Source organism: Oncorhynchus clarkii, chromosome 12 (genome assembly GCF_045791955.1).
Source record: "Oncorhynchus clarkii lewisi isolate Uvic-CL-2024 chromosome 12, UVic_Ocla_1.0, whole genome shotgun sequence".
Classification (NCBI taxonomy): Eukaryota; Metazoa; Chordata; class Actinopteri; order Salmoniformes; family Salmonidae; genus Oncorhynchus; species Oncorhynchus clarkii.
In genome coordinates this window covers 22,976,218-22,996,390 of record NC_092158.1, presented here as the reverse complement: position 1 = coordinate 22,996,390, position 20,173 = coordinate 22,976,218, and the positions used below count along the sequence as shown (strand labels likewise).

At 41.7% G+C, this 20,173-nt stretch overlaps 2 protein-coding genes across 2 annotated transcripts in view; one reads left to right on the top strand and one right to left on the bottom strand.

Moving 5' to 3' along the window:
• LOC139422898 (lysine-specific demethylase 2B-like) overlaps window positions 1–9,937 on the bottom strand; it is a 41,274-nt gene extending 31,337 nt beyond the window's left edge. Inside the window, exons 1-9 of the mRNA XM_071174355.1 lie at window positions 9,745–9,937; window positions 9,010–9,154; window positions 8,047–8,125; window positions 7,850–7,896; window positions 7,232–7,410; window positions 7,033–7,139; window positions 2,486–2,579; window positions 1,907–2,060; window positions 1,591–1,706 (exon numbers count right to left, since the gene is read on the bottom strand). Coding sequence (XP_071030456.1) covers window positions 1,591–1,706; window positions 1,907–2,060; window positions 2,486–2,579; window positions 7,033–7,139; window positions 7,232–7,410; window positions 7,850–7,896; window positions 8,047–8,125; window positions 9,010–9,154; window positions 9,745–9,777 — 954 coding nt within the window. The 5' untranslated portion in view covers window positions 9,778–9,937. The remainder of the gene's footprint in view (window positions 1–1,590; window positions 1,707–1,906; window positions 2,061–2,485; window positions 2,580–7,032; window positions 7,140–7,231; window positions 7,411–7,849; window positions 7,897–8,046; window positions 8,126–9,009; window positions 9,155–9,744) is intronic.
• Window positions 9,938–10,582: 645 nt separating this feature from the next.
• Window positions 10,583–13,344, top strand: LOC139422897 (calcium release-activated calcium channel protein 1-like). Its single transcript, XM_071174353.1, has 2 exons — window positions 10,583–10,969; window positions 11,271–13,344. Exons 1-2 carry the CDS (start codon window positions 10,856–10,858, stop codon window positions 11,829–11,831), a joined length of 675 nt encoding a protein of 224 aa, XP_071030454.1. The 5' UTR covers window positions 10,583–10,855; the 3' UTR covers window positions 11,832–13,344.
• The last annotated feature ends 6,829 nt before the right edge of the window (window positions 13,345–20,173 follow it).

Sequence of the window (20,173 nt, the reverse complement as noted above, 5' to 3'; positions counted from 1 at the left end):
ACCCCATAAAACACCTTTGTGATGAATTGGAAAGCCTACTGCGAGCCAGGCATAATCATCCAACATCAGCTTCCGACCTCACTAATGCTTGTGTCTGACTGGATTGCATACTTTTGGTCATGTCGTGTAAGAAACTAGTTGAACAATTCAACTGCATTTGATAGAGACAACGGTTACACACACACTGGCAAACCAGAGGCCCTGTTCAAGGCCAAGCTCTTCCATTCATTCCCATCTCTCCAGGGAGAGCTTGCCCTCTCAGACACAGCAGCATGATCTGATTCCCACTCTCCTCTAAGAAGCACAGCTATATTTATCTCGCTGAGATGATTTCATACAGATCAACACTTTTCAGTGATAATCCTTTCTTTCTCCAGCTCCATTTCTGTGTTGAGGTGTAAAAATAGAGTGAACGCAGCGTGCCAAGCCCTGGGGAGCATATGAAACTGTCTCTGTTTCTCTCATACCTCTTTTCCAGCAGAAACAAAAATAGTACTGTACTTTCAGCAAAGCTGACTCTTCTAACCAGCTATCCATCATAACTGAGAAAGCTACATTTAGCCAAGTATCCATATAAAATCTCAAAGCCTGCAGGACAAGCATCCATATCATTACAGCAACTACTCTTATCTTATTATTGGAAAGAATACCGGAATAAAAATAGTGAAATATTTCTAGACATTCCTCTAATTAGGTCATATACAGTACAAACACATGCATACACACAAAAGCAATAGGCTCATATACACTATATTTCATCAACATAAGAAGCCCCTGGGAGTTTGTGAAAAGAAGAGAAACACTCTTTCCTTTAAGTATTTCAGTCTCAGGCTGCCAGTATGTAATCTCAGTTAACCCAGAATTTAAATATTGGGTCATTTGATCAGCTGCGTTGGGTCCATACGGTTCGGTTTGCAAAGTCTCCACCCTAGCAAAAATAAACTCTCAGCCAAAACCCCCTCCCCTCCACTAATTGAACCTGTGTTTATCACCCCTGGAGTTTAAAATTGCTTAAGCACCGCCTTTGCCCAATTATACATCCAAATAGTCAGTGTCAGATTCTTTGGTTTACGCGCAGGATCTCTCCACGAGAGATTAAGCCAATATGACACAACAAGCTCCGTGATTCATTTCTGCCCTTTTAGCGCTGTATTCTGATTTTACATGAACCGCTGTCACAGACTATTTCCACATGAATATGGATGGATTTTTGTTTGCGGGCACAGACCTCATCCGCGCCATCATTAGCACATCAGTCTGTCTCTCAATTGGATGGTAATGCCAATGACAGAAAGTTCAGCACCTGGGCCTTTGTGTCACATTCCTGCCTTGTTTCAATCCCTAGCTTCCCCTATCCAGTTCAGATCTGTAAAAAACCAGAGGTAGGGGCTGAGGAAGAGACTATTCAGTTCTCATACTCATTGACATAGCACACTAAGTGACCTAGACTTGTTTGTATGAGGTGAGGCTTTTTCCCCATACATCTTCATTGTAGAGACACAGTTTAGTTTCACTAATGGTTTCACTAATGGAGCAGGTCAGAGGTGGAGTGAAGCATCAGTACTGGAACACCTGTATGAGACAGCCTACCTTAGTCCTGTTCTCTATCTCATAGACTGAGAGTTGCATGGGAATGTTAAAGCTGTGCAGAATGTTGCCTCCGAACACCAGTGTGTCCTCGGGGGTGTAGACTGCATGAATCCAGCCTGAAACGGGACAGCCAGCCAGACATCATGAGAACCAGCTGACCCACTCAAAACATGCTCAGGCAGACAGACATGGTATGTCCAAACATGTTCTCAAACACATGCCTGAATAAAGCAGTGCATATACTGTATGGTTTGTTACAATGATATTCATGATATTATGATAGGAATAGATCAAAACAAAATGCTAGGCAGCTCACCAGAGGGGATGAAGAAGGTGTAGCCCTGTTTTAGCTCAACTCTCTGGCAGCCATCTGCACGATCTCCCAGAAAGACGTCACTCTGCTTGCCTGACAGAACCCAGTCCTCATACAGGGCAAGGTTATGAGGTGTCGGAGGCACCAGCCAGAACACCTGAGCACAGGACAGGGAGATAGATAGAAGTTGGGGATGTGGCTTTGGTTGTCATCTAACAACACGGGCGATATATTTCTCAAGGTTACAGCTTATATTAGAGAAGTCAGCACATTTTGGAGATTTGTTCATCCTTTCACATAATGTTCTTCCCCCTCGCTTCCTCTTCATGCCTTAGCTTGACCTTTGCAAGTTTGTATAATGTGATCCGTCAAAGGTGTGCATACGGACACCCTAGCAACAATCCTCTGATGTCTGCTGACTCTGCAGCAATTGCTGAGACAAACAGGGAACAGGTTCATTTGTAGCACCTCGACAGAAATAGAATACATGTACAGTACCAGGATTGGGGGAGGGTATACCAGAGAGCCTCAGGATGCATTATTTTGCCACATACGATCTGGAAAACAAACATGACAACTTACCTTTCCTCCCTTGAACACGTGATACCACACAGACGTGCCCCCGAAATCAATGTGGAAGTCAGTATAGCAGCCCTTCACGCTCATCAAACAGTACCTACAGAGGGACATGAGACGGGTGAATGATGACCCACTGGATCTGAATAGTTATGACGAACCTAGGGGAGCATATTTTATTTGTTTGACAGCCTAGACGTTAAGAGCGTTGGGCCAGTAACCAAAAGGTCCCTGGTTTGAATCCTTGAGCCGACTAGGTGAAAAATATGTTGATGTGCCCTTGAGCAAGGCACTTAACCCTAATTGCTCCCGCAATTCGCTCTGGATAAGAGCATCTGCTAAATGACTCAAATGTAACTAAGACGACCGTGGGTTAGGGGCTGAGCTGAATGAACATCAGAAACCGAAAGGGGGAAATAAAAGATGTGCAGTACGGCCACCAAGTATGGTCACCAATTATATAAAAAAAGTGTGTTAGAAAGGTTAAGTGAGCTCGTTTTTTGTTCATGGTTCTTACCCCAGACACTATACAGTAAATTGTACCATTTCAACATTCCAGCTGTGCAATGTACAACTGAATATGAAAGCTATTTGGATGAAAATGTCTTTGTGATTAATTTCTAAGAAACAAGCAGCTCAACCACAACATCTGTTTGAAATCCGCTACTCTCTACTGTACTACAACTGCCAGTACCCTATTCCAACAAACACCAACAACAACAAAAATCAGTAACCACAAATAAGCTTAGAGGATCGCTCACAACAGCCTCTCCTCTGGAAGTTAATTGTGGAATGATTATGGCTCCGTGGGACATAAATCATTCAGTAATTCAGTGAGATAAGAATGAGAACAGGTCTATTAATAGAATGGGACCCGACCACTGACTCCAGTAGCCTCATATAAACCAGAATGATTACCGCTGCGCTATAGTAAAACAATGTAAGCTCGCGAAATCAGGCGGCTTGCGAGGCTATGACTCCAGGGCTTCAGTGGAGAAAATGGAACAGTATCATTTACGACCGGGACGATACCAATATCGTAATATGTTTTCCATGACAAAACTGAAAACACGAAGCAGACAAAACTCTTTGATCCTTTAAAAACCAGCTGTATGTAACTTAATGTGCTATAGCTTGGGAAATAAATTTATGTGACTGAATGAAAACATGAATCAAATCAAATTTATTTGTCACATACACATGGTTAGCAGATGTTAATGCGAGTGTAGCGAAATGCTTGTGCTTCTAGTTCCGACAATGCAGTAATAACCAACGAGTAATCTAACCTAACAATTCCAAAACTACTACCTTATACACACACAAGTGTAAAGGGATAAAGAATATGTACATAAAGATATATGAATGAGTGATGGTACAGAACGGCATAGGCAAGATGCAGTAGATGGTATCGAGTATAGTATATACATATGAGATGAGTAATGTAGGGTATGTAAACAAAGTGGCATAGTTTAAAGTGGCTAGTGATACATGTATTACATAAAGATGCAGTAGATGATAGAGTACAGTATATACATATACATATGAGATGAGTAATATAGGGTATGTAAACATTATATTAAGTAGCATTGTTTAAAGTGGCTAGTGATGTATTTTACATCAATTCCCATCAATTCCCATTATTAAAGTGGCTGGAGTTGAGTCAGTGTGTTGGCAGTAGCCACTCAATGTTAGTGGTGGCTGTTTAACAGTCTGATGGCCTTGAGATAGAAGCTGTTTTTCAGTCACTCGGTCCCTGCTTTGATGCACCTGTACTGACCTCGCCTTCTGGATGATAGCGGGGTGAACAGGCAGTGGCTCGGGTGGTTGTTGTCCTTGATGATCTTTATGGCCTTCCTGTGACATTGGGTGGTGTAGGTGTCCTGGAGGGCAGGTAGTTGATGATGGTGATGCGTTGTGCAGACCTCACTACCCTCTGGAGAGCCTTACGGTTGTGGGCGGAGCAGTTTCCGTACCAGGCGGTGATACAGCCCGACAGGATGCTCTCGATTGTGCATCTGTAAAAGTTTGTGAGTGCTTTTGGTGACAAGGCAAATTTCTTCAGCCTCTTGAGGTTGAAGAGGCGCTGCTGCGCCTTCTTCACCACGCTGTCTGTGTGGGTGGACCAATTCAGTTTGTCCGTGATGTGTACGCAGAGGAACTTAAAACTTACTACCCTCTCCACTGCTGTCCCATCGATGTGGATAGGGGGGTGCTCCCTCTGCTGTTTCCTGAAGTCCACAATCATCTCCTTTGTTTTGTTGACGTTGAGTGTGAGGTTATTTTCCTGACACCACACTCCGAGGGCCCTCACCTCCTCCCTGTAGGCCGTCTCGTCGTTGTTGGTAATCAAGCCTACCACTGTAGTGTCATCCGCAAACTTGATTGAGTTGGAGGCGTGCATGGCCACGCAGTCGTGGGTGAACAGGGAGTACAGGAGAGGGCTCAGAACCCACCCTTGTGGGACCCCAGTGTTGAGGTTCAGCGGGATGGAGATGTTGTTACCTACCCTCACCACCTGAGGGTGACACTTTGTGTTTTGTTTCCTTGCCACGATACTAATGAGTTTCGCGATACTGGTATCATCCCATACTATCATTACATGGCACATTATTGTTAGAGCCACAGTCATGATTTTTGTTAGGTGGTTTTATTTGTATGTAGGCTACTGTAAAATGGTGCATCTGTTGTCTTGGTATCATTTTGCAGCCAGCACAGTTAGTCTACGCTCAAGGTTTATCAGATTGAAATCTGCTAATAACAAGTGCATACCACACAGAGTGTGTGATAGATTAAAAAAAGGCCAAATAAAAAGTAGGGACGAGACGATACCAGTATGTATCACAGCCCTAATGTTGGAAACAAACATCATTATGTTGTCATCCAGAGTCAAAAAAATAATAATTCCAAGCTATAGCACACAATATTTTAGAGTTTTGGTCTGCTTCATGTTTCCATTTTTGTAATGGAAAAAATTGTGATACTGGTATCATCACAGCCCTAGTAAAAAGGCTGTGATACTTCTACTGTGGATATGGCAGGGTAGAAAGTCCACTCTTCAAGCCATGGGACATCCAAAATGAGTGATGAATAAACCATATACTAATTCTATACCTGGCACTGATCAACATAAACCCTGGTCCTGATGCAGGAGGAACAAACTCTCTTGGCAACACGAGTCCTCCAGGAGCCTCAATAACACCAGGCAGCTGATCAATACAAGCTTGTTTGCCTCCTCTGATCCAGTCAGTAGCAGTAGCTCATAAAATACAGACAACTTCCCATCCTGTCAACACGGCTCATTTTGTCCATACATATCATTTGATTTGGTCTAGTTGCATGGCTAAGTTATAGTTCTCCAGCCCCGGCTGACTCTTACTGTATGAGGCCAGTCAGACAGATACAGGCTTGTCATCCATCCCACATCAGTGTATCTGCACCTTCCCACAGAGACACCGGAGGAGAGGGTTCACATGGGCTGGAGACCGGAGTATGACCTTGACTGAGGTAATGGTGGAAACTGCCAGTGTAAGCACATTATAAATGCTCCCACTCAGAGGGAGAAGGTCACCTCATCCATATAGACACATATCACCGACACTGAACAGAACATGTCGAGACGCATAATACTGTCTGGCTTACAGACTTCACTGAGGGCCCATCTGCTGAACCTGTGAGACACTCACATAATCACACACACAGATCCCCAGCCTATTGCACAGCAGTTTGCAGCTCTCCTCTGGACAGAGAGTGAGCAGACCCTGGGCTATAGAAGCCCAACATCCCACTACAAAACACCACTCACGATCAATCACACCAGCCCTTGAGCGTCTCCATTAAAGACAAGGTAAATAAATCAAATGACATGGTAGAGTACTCCCGACATCTCTCAATCTGAACAGCTTTTCCCAATAAAAGACAGAGACGTACCCGACAGCTATTCCTCTCTCTGACCGGGTTCGCTCAGGACCACCCCCCACCCTACCCCCCATGCGCTGGTCACCGACCAGACAGGAGAGAACTGCTCCGGATTTTATTTCTGCCCTGCACCATTAAGTAAAAAATAGAGAGGAGTGAGAGTAGAAGGAGAGAGAGAATATTAGAGTGAAAGAGAGAGCTAGAAAGAGAGAGGGGAAGAGTGAGGGTGAAAGGGAGGGCACAATTGGCTCTTGAATGCCCTCTGTGTCATAATGCTGGTAGCTGATTGGCTGAGGATGAGCCATGAAGTCACTTCGGCATCCTGTGAAGAACCGCCCTCTACCATGAAAGAGCCCTGCTGCCTAGCAACCATCTAGAACCATCAGAGGAAGTGAATGACAGCAGGGGGCTAAAAGAGAGAGGGCAAAGGGACTTTGGAAAAAGGAGGAGTAAGCTAATATTTCCTCCCAGCAAAGAAGCAATTTTCTCACAGCTTTTTAAAAGAAACTTTGGCATGTGCTTCAGTGTTTTCCTGTTATGTACAATCAACTGCATTGTTGTAACAGGTCCACACATCAAAAGTAACTTTGACATTGCACACAATAACTAACTGAATTTCTAAAAGACAAATTACTTACTTCTGTACTTTGGGGTACTTCATCTCTGAGATGACATTAGTGGCTTCAGTTTGTCTTTGTTTCAGTTTAAGGGGCCACATGTTGTCCACCCAGTCCACTAGATCCACCTATAAGAGAGAGTTGACAGTTGGCATTCACTGTCAAATTTGCCCTTGTTCATAATGGATAAATGAATCAAAAACTGGCGGTGCCATCTTACCACAGTGGGCCTCTTGACAAGGTTCTCCAGTTTGGTGTGGCTGAACTCCAGGCTGATAACATTAAAGAGTTTGTCCCGCTCCTCCTCAGGCGTCTCATAGTAGCGGACAAACTGGGCCATGCTCATCTCAGAGCCTTTCTGAGTGCTCACGTCCATCACATCAACGGCACGACGGCTACCTGCAAACACAAACACAGCAGTCTTACCGTAAACCTGAACACTACCATATCACATGAGAGATCCTATTAGTGGTAATTTAGTCAAAAGTGGCATTTAACTATAACTGATTTCAGTCTGACTTTCTGTAATATTGATGGATAGACCTATGTGTATGGTGTCTGCACTGGAAATTTCTGAAATGCATCTGGTAAAGTGAGTTATCTAATGTTTGTTCCATAAGTGAAAGAACCCTGCATTTCAGGCTTAAAAAAGGTTTCCATCAACACCCACACACTTTTTGACTTGACACCTTTTCCGGCAGCATGCTTTTCATTCATCAACAAATGCAGGGTATTGTTGAGTACAGTGTGGGCCCTGCTGTCCAAACTAAATGATGAGTCTAAGAGAAGTATTTATGCAGTGAAAGGAATATGCCTAATATTTAAAAGATAGACTTACCAACCAAACCCTTAATCTCACTGACGGTGAACTCCGGGTCTGGCATTCTGTATTTTTTCAAGAATGAAGTCAAGATAAGCATATTACCTTCAAACCATTCCACAAAACCTAATATTTAACCAAGGCAAACAAGAACATTTAATAGGCTAAATAGGACTTTATTGTTCACACGTCTTCATATTGTACTCATCTCTCACCTGAGCCCCAGTCCATCTTTGGCTTTGAAAATAAGAGGGGTCTGAAGTGCTTCTCTTTGAACATACTCATAAGTGAAATCTGAGAAGAAGAAAAGTGTAGGTGTTCATTATATCTTCACTCTGCACATGGTACAGTAGAATACAATGTGTGTGTGTCTCAATGGCTGCGTTTAGACAGGCAACCCAGTTTTGGTATTTTTTTCCCCACTAATTGGTTTTTTTTCCCACTAATTGGTCTTTTGACGACTCAGATCAGCTCTGAAAAAAATCTGATGTGAAAAGATCTGTTGTGGTTGGTCAAAAGACAAATTAGTGGAAAAAATATCACAATTCAGCTACCTGTCTAAACACAGCCATAGATGTGTGAGGACATCATGCACAAAGACGAATTAACCAAATGGAACTTCTCCCCTAATGTGTGTGAATGCAATGGATGAAAAGGAAGAACATTTTAAAGGCCCAATGCAGACATTTTTATCTCAATATCAAATAATTTCTCTGTAATAATTAAGTACCTTGCTGTGATTGTTTTCAATTAAAAAGCAAACAAAAAATAATACAGTAGCTTCTTAGCAAAGAACAATTTCTCAAGCAATCATTTTCCTAAGACTGTCTGGGAGTGGTCTGAGTGGGGAGGGGAAAATGGGAAAACTAGCTGTTATTGGCAGAGGTTTGGAATGCTCTTTCTTATTGGTGTATTAACTAATTTACCACTTGGTGATGTCACAAGGCACACCACAACTCCATCCTACCAAAACAGGCTGAAATTTCAGGCAGTCTTTTCAAACAGCTCTTACACTAAATGGGCATTATCACAGTATTATTCCAACCTCAGTGTGGAAATATATGAAATACAAGGAAATTACGTTTTTGACTGCCCTGGCCTTTAAGCGTGTCCGCCAGTGAGGGGACAGTGAGTGTGGTAAACTAAAATTATGAATTAAGCATTTTATTTTAAATTACCTTTGCCGTCCATCAACTGAACGAAATGTCTGTTGTACGAATTGCTAACAAGTTTCTCCTCCAGATTAAAACCCCTGACATTTGCAATTTCTTCAACATCAGAGAAGTCCTCATTTTCGTCGTACATTGTCCGGCAGATGGAGCGCTAGTAGAGGAATGAAAATACAGGTTATACAAGTATGAGACAATATTTATCACGTCTTACCAATAATGTTCTCAAAATACTAGAGTATATAATGAATATGCAAGTATAGCTTTGAATAAGGGCGGTCGTTTCAAATTAGAAAACGCATAGGCCAGGCAGTACATTATCTTATGTAGGCTCGAGAAGAAATCACAATAAAACAGTGGTGCACGTGGCTATGCTGTATTTGTGGTTGTAGGTGGGCCTTTAGCTGCAAACACCTTTACAGATGATTAAACAATGCTAGTTAATAACCTCAATCGTTATGTCCAAGACAAACATTAACATAACGTGCTAAGATGCACAATAACAACGGTACGCAAAGTCTGAGTGGGCTTGTGAATGACGTCTATCATTTTCCAAGTAAAATATAGCCTAAGTAACTACATAAAGCTGACGTTTGTCAAATTTTAACATATGACATCTTCTGTTCTGAGGGTCAATGAAATGATGATAAGATAGGCTACCACTGATATCTCAGCTAACCTAGCTAGCTAGTCCAGTTAAAAGCGAGGCTAGCTATGCTAGAATAGGGTAATAATGCTACACACCAGCTTGCGTCCAGAATCTGCACCAGCTTCCATGATCTGAGCCCTTGCCTAGTGTATCTGTTCAGCCCTTCATTTAAAAAATTATAATAATCACATTTAAACTAATTATCACTGCGTTTCGACTCAACTAAGTGGTAACCATATTTGTTTTGTGCTGGATAACGTCACCGACAGAATCAAAACATTGTTGGACAACGTCATGCGTCACCTCCCACACTACTTATTCTTCACGTCAACTATGAAAATAGTTCTGAATGTATAACAAACAAATGCTATTACATTTATTTATCCGACTTTTTCGCGGTCTGTCATAGACCTGCAATTGCATGCACAACAAAGGCTGCTTGGAGTCCGCATGCATGCTCGCTCGCTCTAGTTTAGATCCCTCAATATGGATATATTGCATGCATGTACGCTATTGGGCACAATGGGCAGTGGGAACATTGTCTAAAATGATTCAATTGATTATTGCAAATTGTTAGTTAGTAGCTAGACATTTGTATCAACGTGTCATGCGAATAGCTAAATTATAATCATCCACTGTCGTTCAAATTATTATAAATAATTTGCAAGTATAACTGACACTGTTTGTTTCGCATTCTTCACCGGCATACGTTTCAGATAGCCAGGTTCTATTTTCCACGAGTGGCCCTGCATGACTGACTAATGACAGTAACCAAATTATTGTACGCACTATACATATCGTTTCAGAGTAACTAGTTACAATGTGAAAGTTTAAAGTATTTCTGTTTGTATGATCCAACTAACTTATTATACTTATTATGGATAGGCAGAATTGTGCGTAGTTTATTAAGCTTCGCCGCAATGGCTTATGGGTGCAGCCAGCTCGAGCGAAACAGCAGGGTCTAGGTGTTCGGTTCAGAGGCGCTGCAGAAGAAGTAGACCGTATGAAGTTTAAACCGCGTTATGCTTACAATACTTTGTCATTATTTAATGTCAACATAGCGCTAACGAAAATCGATTGAAAGTATCTGAACTGCTGCCAATTTCTACATTAATGTATTTGGTTAGCTAACGCCTATCGTTATTATTAAACAGCCACATACGAATCAAACAACGCCTGTTCAGTCTATTCAATTTCAGCGGCACAATGAGTCTGAACGAGCATTCATTGCAAGCACTGTCTTGGAGGAAGCTTTACTTGAGTCGAGCAAAACTGAAGGCTTCCAGTCGAACGTCTGCTCTACTATCTGGGTTCGCTATGGTAAGGAATATACTCGCCCAAAGATGCATTGCAGCAAAGGCAAGTCTTTGATGTCCATAGCATGATGACGGCTAGGCATCATCCAAAAGCAGAATCCTTGTGTATTCATCTCATGTTGTATAGATTCTTTGCACCCCCTAGTTTTGCATTGCAGTTTTTCTTCATTTTTAAAGATCATGTCTGGATGGAATTTTGACAGCACGTTTTTCCCCCTTTATAGATCTAGTTCCAGACGGTCTGTCTTGAATGCTATTTTTTTCTGAAACATTTCATACTGTTACTATCCCTTTCTCCTCTCTAGGTAGCAATGGTGGAGGTTCAGTTGGACACAACCTATCCTTACCCACCTGGTCTCCTCATTGCATTCAGTGCCTGCACCACTGTGTTGGTGGCCGTTCACCTTTTTGCCCTGATGGTTAGTACCTGCATCTTGCCTAACATTGAGGCAGTCAGCAACGTTCACAACCTCAACTCAGTGAAGGAGTCTCCACATGAGAGAATGCACCACCACATCGAGCTGGCCTGGGCCTTCTCTACAGTCATTGGCACCCTGCTCTTCCTGGCTGAGGTTGTACTCCTCTGCTGGGTCAAATTTCTACCCATTAGGCCTAAGAACCACAACCCCAACAATGGGACCATATCTGCAGGTGTGGCTGCTGCCATCACCTCCACCTCTATCATGGTGCCTTTTGGCCTGATATTTATAGTATTTGCTGTACATTTCTATCGTTCCCTTGTCAGCCACAAAACAGATAGGCAGTTCCAGGAGCTGGAGGAGCTATCCAACCTGACCAGGCTGCAGAATGAGCTGGACGGCAGAGGGGAGTCCCTCATGCAATCCCCCAGCTCTCAATTCCCTTAAAGACTGACCACTCTGACAAGATAGATATCTCTACCACGACAATACTTTTGCCATTAGTTTGACATTTCTATTAAAAACACAAAATAATTTATATGAAAGTGTTGTGCTACTCACTGTTTGAAATGTTCACATTTCTAGATTTTTTTTACTTGCATATAACTGTAAAACTATGCCACTTAACGCATGTACACATTTTCAACAGAAAAAAACACCACTGTCTTAACTGGCACTTGTGGACAGTTTAAAAAAAAAAAATGTACCTTGCAGGTAATAGTGCATGGGGCTGAAGAGGGCTCTCATTAACAATCTATTGTGACAAGGTGGCTTGCTTTATTGTTATGAGCACCACTGAAGGTCTTATGGTGTTTTCAAGACAAGTCTGAACCTCACAAGTTAACATTTGCGTAGAGCTTCCTATTGGACGATTCTGATATTTTTGAAGTGGGAAACCCATTCCTCATCTTTCTACAATGAGTTTCCAAGCATGAAAGGTCAGTTTTGAGTTGTCTTGAATGTGGCATTACTTCTGTAAGAGGTGAATATGTTCCGTATTCAACCCAATATTCAGATTTTTACTTTTTAGAGTTAACGTTTGATATTAAATGTAATCGGCCTGCTTAAGTTATTTGTAGTCCAAATGTTACTGCATAAACTCACAACAGTTTACTACTATGTAAACAATTTGTTATTGAAATAAACATTTTGTACCGTGGTTGTCTGAACAATGTTTTTGTGACATTGAAAAGCTTTTTTCACTGCTGCTTAAACAGTGAATACAGAAATGAACTGCACATATTCTTTCTCAACACAATTTGCTTCGTAAAAGGTGTTATGTTGCTTTAATTTCCTGTCAAAAGTGCACCCTCTGACTTGTTTGTACATTGAGTTGGTAGGTCTTGGTAAATATAGAAAAGTTTGGTCATACGCACATCCTTAAACCTTTTGCTTTTTGTTTTGCTTCTAGGATACATTTTTTAATACCTCAAATTGCCATTGGAGAATGATAGACAGATGGCGCTGTGACCTCATTACAAGTCTGATCATGTTCAGTGGTCCTGTTTCAGAGAAGTAAAGTTACTAAGATCTTACTCATGATGATATGCTCTCTTAATTTAACAATTAATGGCATTTTACTACGTGTCCAGAGATCAACAGAGATGAAGCACAACAGGAGGGTGGTTCTCCTGTTCTTCTGTGGTATGTCCTATTCACTGTGGTATGTTGACTATGTTTCCATTAAAACTGATTTTACATCCAACAGATGTACCTTAAGCAGAGAAAGGTGGGACACCTCACCATACAGTGAATTGATCATCACCCTGGGTTCAAATACATGTGTCTTTTATTTGTTATTTTTCAAATAATGCAGCCTGAAGCAATTACTTATTTTGGAAGTCGTTTTAAAGTATTTTCAAATATCTGGGTTTAATGCATGGAAGTGTATTTGAGTATTTTCAAATAGCTGCCAATACTTTCCAAATTACATTCCAATATTAAACTACTTGTCTTAACAAATATCAGAATACTTTGAAATGTATGTGATAGTAATTGAGATATTTGAACCCTGGTCTGCTTGGGGGCTCAGCACCATACCTGCAACACCCAGTAAAATACAAACTTTTAAATGCTTCAAAATACAAAGTATGTACCTTAGGAGTTGTGTATATTGTGGTTGTTGTTGTTACCTCTTCTCTTCCAAAGTCCATTTGGCCACTCGGTCCACCCAGAAGCCCTCATAAAGCTGACCTTTGTCCAGGTAAAATAACTCCCCATGCCCATACAGTTGCCTTCATACCGTTTTTTTTCCCTTGATTCCCTAATTTGAGTTGAAGCCAATCTCAAAACCTGACATACTGTTATAGTTTACACCCAAATCCATGCAAATCCAACCCGAATTCAGTCACGTTGTTCTACCAAATACATGTTTTATGAAGTAATTGCTGTTGCCACAGTAGTAACAGACTTGTGTGCAATATTTCGTTCTTGCAGTGTTTCATTGAATTCCAGACAAATTGTCAAAATTGTGGACAGCTCATCTACACTAATAAAGATGCATGCAAATGTAGGCTACAATTGCTTAATATACCTCAACTCTCGATTTCCAGTGTGTAAATGAACTTTGTCTTGAACGCACCCGTGGTGACAGTCATGGGACTTCCATGTAAGATAATATGCCCTGTCCGTGATGTTTGCCTTCAGCCATTCTCCCTCAGATACAGTATAGTGGGAAAGGAAAAAAGTGTAGGTCCTATAGTTACATCCTTATTACCTGTTGAAAGATTTTTAAGAAAGAAATGGAGAGAACCAGTCACGGTCCATGGGTCTAAATGGTGACGCAGTAAAAGAGAATTTATGCTTGATCCGAAAGGTGGTCGGGGCGCGGTATGGATGGTGTGACGCAATTGCCGAGCCTCTTGAGACACAGTGGCCAAATTGAGCTCTGTACCGCATCGCGGTGCATAAACGAAAATGTTTTAACAATGCAGAGGGATCCGTATAGGTCCGCATTGACATGATTGGTTGATGGTAAGTGGGGGCGGGAGGTCTAGTATAAACACAAACTCACTTCCTTGACAACTTCCTTCACAACAGCTCTGCACTGTTCCGTGAAGCGCAAGAAGTGTGAATGCCCTACAGAGGCCATATCACCCACCTTAAATGCTGCACGGCCAATGAAGATGGAGGGTTAACGCCTTTAGACCCTGGCCTAATACCTGATGTGTGCAAAATCTAGGCTATGTCATGCAACAGTAGTACCATGTGTCTTGCTCTCCAACTAATCCCCTGTGTATTCATCTCCATAGACTGAATAAACAGCATCTTACATTATCAGCAAAAATATTGTAATCAGATTGGATACTTTTGAAAAATTTGATGATTACTTCGAGGATTACTTTTACATTCAGAAAGGATGTTAGCGAGAAAAAAATCGGACACTACTTTTTTTCTCAATGACATTCAAATCAGTATTGAAAAAATGCGAAAGTTTAAATTTGTTCCACCTGAACGAGTCTGACCACAAATCAGAGCCAATTATGATGACACGCCAAATTAGTTGGATCAATCGCGGGAAAAGAGCAAGAATAGGCTTTTGTAGGCTACAGTCCAAGCTATGTCTTCCAATAGTGAGATTGCTGTCGTTATCCAAAGATTAACCAATTTGAATAAACGCTTGGAGGTAAGGATGACAGCAGTGGTGCAGTCTATGGTGATACGGATATCACTTATTATTGATATCTACATAGCGCATTGATGTGAATCACTGCTGCTTTCTCATTTAGCTATTTACGCCTTACGGATTGTGGTTGTTGTGGATGGCTGTTCACAAATCTAAAATGTGTAGCTGAACCCATAATGGTTCAATTCAAGAAGTTTAAGCTGCCTATCAATCATTGTTTTTGAAACCTGTGGACAGCCAGTCAAAAATGCTCTCTTGTAACAGCTGCATAGTGCTGATCCAAGCCTATGGAATAAAAGTGGGGCTTTAATTGCTCAATCCAATTCATGCTTATAAAATAAATCCATAGGCCTAATGGACATATGCTCAAACTCGCACACTTTTGATTGACTTAAAAGGGTCAATCTGTAGTTGCTACATCCATTTTTGGACTAAATTATATATCAATTGGTCTTTGAAGAATATAACTTCTGAATGCTAACTTATAAAATAAAAACGTATAAACTGACACTCCATGAGAACCCAAAATATAAGCTTGTTTTGCTCCAATGTTTGTAAACATTATAAATGTAAACAAACACTGTATGGTATGGAACGCTATTTGACGTGTCTAAGCATGTTGACCAATCAGGACCCGAATATTACTGCACGTCACATAATAATTTAACATTTAATTTTTTACATAGTTATTACACATTGATTACACTATCACTCGTATTTCATGTCACAACGATTCACCAATATGTATGCTATTGTAACGGATGTGAAATAGCTAGCTAGTTAGCGGTGGTGTGCGCTAAATAGCGTTTCAACCGGTGACCTCACTTGCTCTGAGACCTTGAAGTAGTGGTTCCCCTTGCTCTGCAAGGGCTACGGCTTTTGTGGAGCGATGGGTAACGATGCTTCGTGGGGACTGTTGTTGATGTGTGCAGAGGGTCCCTGGTTCGCGCCCGGGTATGGGCGAGGGGACGGTCTAAAGTTATACTGTTACACTATGATGCTGGTAAAGTTGTGTCTGGCGCCCATGCCGCTGCTGCACGAGCGCAGACACACTTACCCAAGCTCTAGAGACAGTGCTGGTCGTTAAAAAAAAGCTAGCTAGCAAACTATGTTCTTCCCAAAAAACATAGCAACAACGACAATCTGTTTCAGTAGCTGTAGTTAGCTAGCTAACTATCTAGCTAAGTGTCATCATCTAAAATACCCCTAATTTATAAAACGGTTCTTATTTGATTGATGGTGATCAGATCCACCTATGTGAAGCTAACCACAATAAAGATTAGCCACAACAGTGGAATTTGCTGTTTGCTTTCAACATAAAGGTCTCTCAATGAATGTCAAATGCAAATAATACAAATAGTGGAATCATGCCATACTGAAATAGATCATGCTAAATGAGGTTGAAATGTTCTTATATAAATTCAACAAACGTTTAATTTGACAAAAATCTGTTGAAATCTCACTGGATCTATTAGACTTTAGAATTGCATTGGAGGCATTCTTATTTCACTGTACAGCCTCTATGGATTGGGTTATCAGTCTACTCAGTGACACCCAGAGAACATTAGCATCGTAGCTCTGAGGAGGATGTTAGAAAAAAATATATTGGGTATTGAGTAGACTGATAGCCCATTTCATTGATCCCCTATCCTTAGGTAAAGCTGTACAGTGCAATATGAATGTCAATACACACACTTTTGATTACTGTCCGGTATTATGGTCAAGTGCAGCAAAGAAAGAACTAGCAAAGCTGCTGCTGGCTCAAAACAGAACAGCAGGCATTGCCCTTAACTGCGCATACAGAGCTAACATCAACATGCATGCCAGTCTATCCTGGTTGAGGGTTAACGATAGATTAACTGCTTCTCTTATAGTTATGAGAGGTATTACTGTAATGAAAATTCCAGATTGTCTGCATCAAATAACATTCAGCTCAGACACCCATACATACAGAAAAAGGTTTTATCTCCCTCACCAACTTCAAACATCTGCTATCTGAGCAGCTAACCGATCGCTGCAGCTGTACATAGTCTATCGGTAAATAGCCCACCCAATTTACCTACCTCATCCCCATACTGTTTATATTTATTTACTTTTCTGCTCTTTTGCACACCAGTATCTCTACCTGTACATGACCATCTGATCATTTATCACTCCAGTGTTAATCTGCAAAATTGTAATTATTCGCCTACCTCCTCATGCCTTTTGCACACAATGTATATAGACTCTCTTTTTTTCTGTGTTATTGACTTGTTAATTGTTTACTCCATGTGTTGTCTGTTCACACTGCTATGCTTTATCTTGGCCAGGTCGCAGTTGTAAATAAGAACTTGTTCTCAACTAGCCTACCTTGTTAAATAAAGGTGAAATAAAAATACATTTAAAAAAATACCCCACAAGACATGCCATCAGGGGTCTATTCACAGTCCTCAAGTCCAAAACAAATTCAAGGCCACACAGACACACTAACATACCATATTTTTTTTTTGTATTGTTTGTATTTCATTGTATTTTACATTTGTGTGACTATCCTTGTGTATCAGTGTTATATTACTTGTCATGTTTTGTGTTTTTTTGTGGAACCCAGAAAGAATAGCTGCTGCTTTGGCAAATGCTAATTGGGATCTGAATAAAATGATACAAATAAACAATGAATAACACGTTTTTAAAAATAACATAACTATATACAGGGAGTACCAATACCGAGCCGATGTTCAGGGGTATGAGGTAATTGGAGGTAGTCATGTATTCCAATGGCACAGGAGATGGCTGCCGTTTTACGTTCTCCTAACCAATTGTGCTATTGTGTGTGTTTTTTTTCGCGTTATTTGTAACTTATTTTGTACATAATGTTTCTGCCACCGTCTCTTATGACCGAAAATATCTTCTAGATATCAGGACAGCGATTACTCACCTCATACTGGAAGAAGATTTTTTCTTTAACAAGTCGCAGGCAAAGGATTTACTTCAGACACACGACAAGGCCCTCATCCCCGTCAATCGCAGGAGAAAGAGACAGAGATATCGGGGAGGTAGGTCGGGGTGACTTGCAAGGATCCGACGGCGAGTGGGTAATCAGCCTTTACCATTAGTCCTATTAGCCAACCTACAATCATTGGATAACAAAATAGTTGAACTCTGATCATGTATATCCTACCAACGGGACATTAAAAACTGTAATATCTTATGTTTCACTGAGTCTTGGCTGAACGACGACATGAATAACATACATCTGGCTGGGTTTTCGGTGCATTGGCAAGATAGAACAGCTGCCTCCGGTAAGACAAGGAGTGGCAATCTGTCTTTATTTGTAAACAGCTGGTGCACGAAAAATAATAGTAAGGAAGTCTCAGGATTTTGCTCGCCTGAGGTAGAGTATCTCATGATAAGCTGTCGACCACAATATTTACCAAGATAGTTTTCATCTATATTCTTTGTAGCTGTCTATTTACCACTACAAACCGATGCTGGCACTAAGACCGCACTCAATGAGCTGTATACGGCCATAAGCAAACAGGAAAACGCTCATCCAGAGACAGTACTCCTAGTGGCCGGGGACTTTAATGCAAGGAAACTTAAATACGTTTCACCTAATTCCTACCAGCATGTTAAATGTGCAAGCAGAGGGGGAAAAAACACTCGAAACCACCTTTACTCCAAACACAGAGACGCATACAAAGCTCTCCCTCGCCCTCCATTTGGCAAATCTGACCATAATTCTATCCTCCTGGTTCCTGCTTACATGCAAAAACTAAAGCAGGAAACACCAGTGACTCGGTCAATAAAGAAGTGGTTAGATGACACAGATGCTAAGCTACGGGACTGTTTTACTAGCACAGACTGGAATATGTTCCGGGATTCTTCTGGTGGCATTGAGGAGTACACCACATCAGTCACTGACTTCATCAAGAAATGCATCGATGACATCGTCCCCACAGTGACTTTCCGTACATACCCCAACCAGAAGCCATCGATTACAGGCAACATCCGCAATGAGCTAAAGGGTAGAACTGCTGCTTTCAAGGAGCGGGACTCTAGCCCGGAAGCTTATAAGAAATCCCACTATGCCCTCCAACGAACCATCAGACAGGCAAAGCGTCAATACATGACTAAGATTGAATCGTACTACACCGACTCCGACACTCGTCGGATGTGGCAGGACTTGAAAACTATTACAAACTACAAAGGGAAGCACAACCGCAAGCTGCCCAGTGACACAAGCCTACCAGACGAGCTACATTTTCTTCTATGCCCGCTTCGAGGCAAGCAACACTGAAGCATGCATCAGCTGTTCAGGGTGACTGTGTGATTACGCTCTCCATAGCCGATGTGAGTAAGACCTTTAAACAGGTCAACATTCACAAGGCCGCAGGGCCAGACGGATTACCAGGACGTATAATGCGAGAGCATGCGCTGACCAACTGGTAAGTGTCTTCACTGACATTTTCAACCTGTCTCTGACTGAGTCTTTAATACCAGTCTGTAATGTTTCAAGCAGACCACCATAGTCCCTCTGCCCAAGAACACTAAGGTAACCTGTCTAAATGACTACCGACCGACCCGTAGAACTCCCGCCTGTAGCCATGAACTGCTTTGAAAGGCTGGTGATGGCTCACATCAACACCAATATCCAAGAAACCCTAGACCCACTCCAATTTGCATACTGCCCCAACAGAACCACATATGATTCAATATCTATTGCACTCCACAATGCCCTTTCCCACCTGGACAAAAGGAACACCTATGTGAGAATGCTATTCATTGATTACAGCTCAGCGTTCAACACCATAGTGCCCTCAAACTCATCACTAAGCTAAGGACTCTGCGACTAAACACCTCCCTCTGCAACTGGATCCTAGACTTCCTGATGAGCCACCCCCAGGTGGTAAGGGTAGGTAACAACACATCCGCCACGCTGATTTTCAACACGGGGGCCCCTCAGGGGTGCCTGCTCAGTCCCCTCCTGTACTCCCTGTTCACTCATGACTGCATGGCCAGGCACGACTCCAACACCATCATTAAGTTTGCCAATGACACGACAGTGGTAGGCCTGATCACCGAAAACAATGAGATAGCCTATAGGGAGGAGTTCAGAACACTGGCTGTGTGGTGTCAGGATAACAACCTCTTCCTCAACGTGATCAAGACAAAGGAGATGATTGTG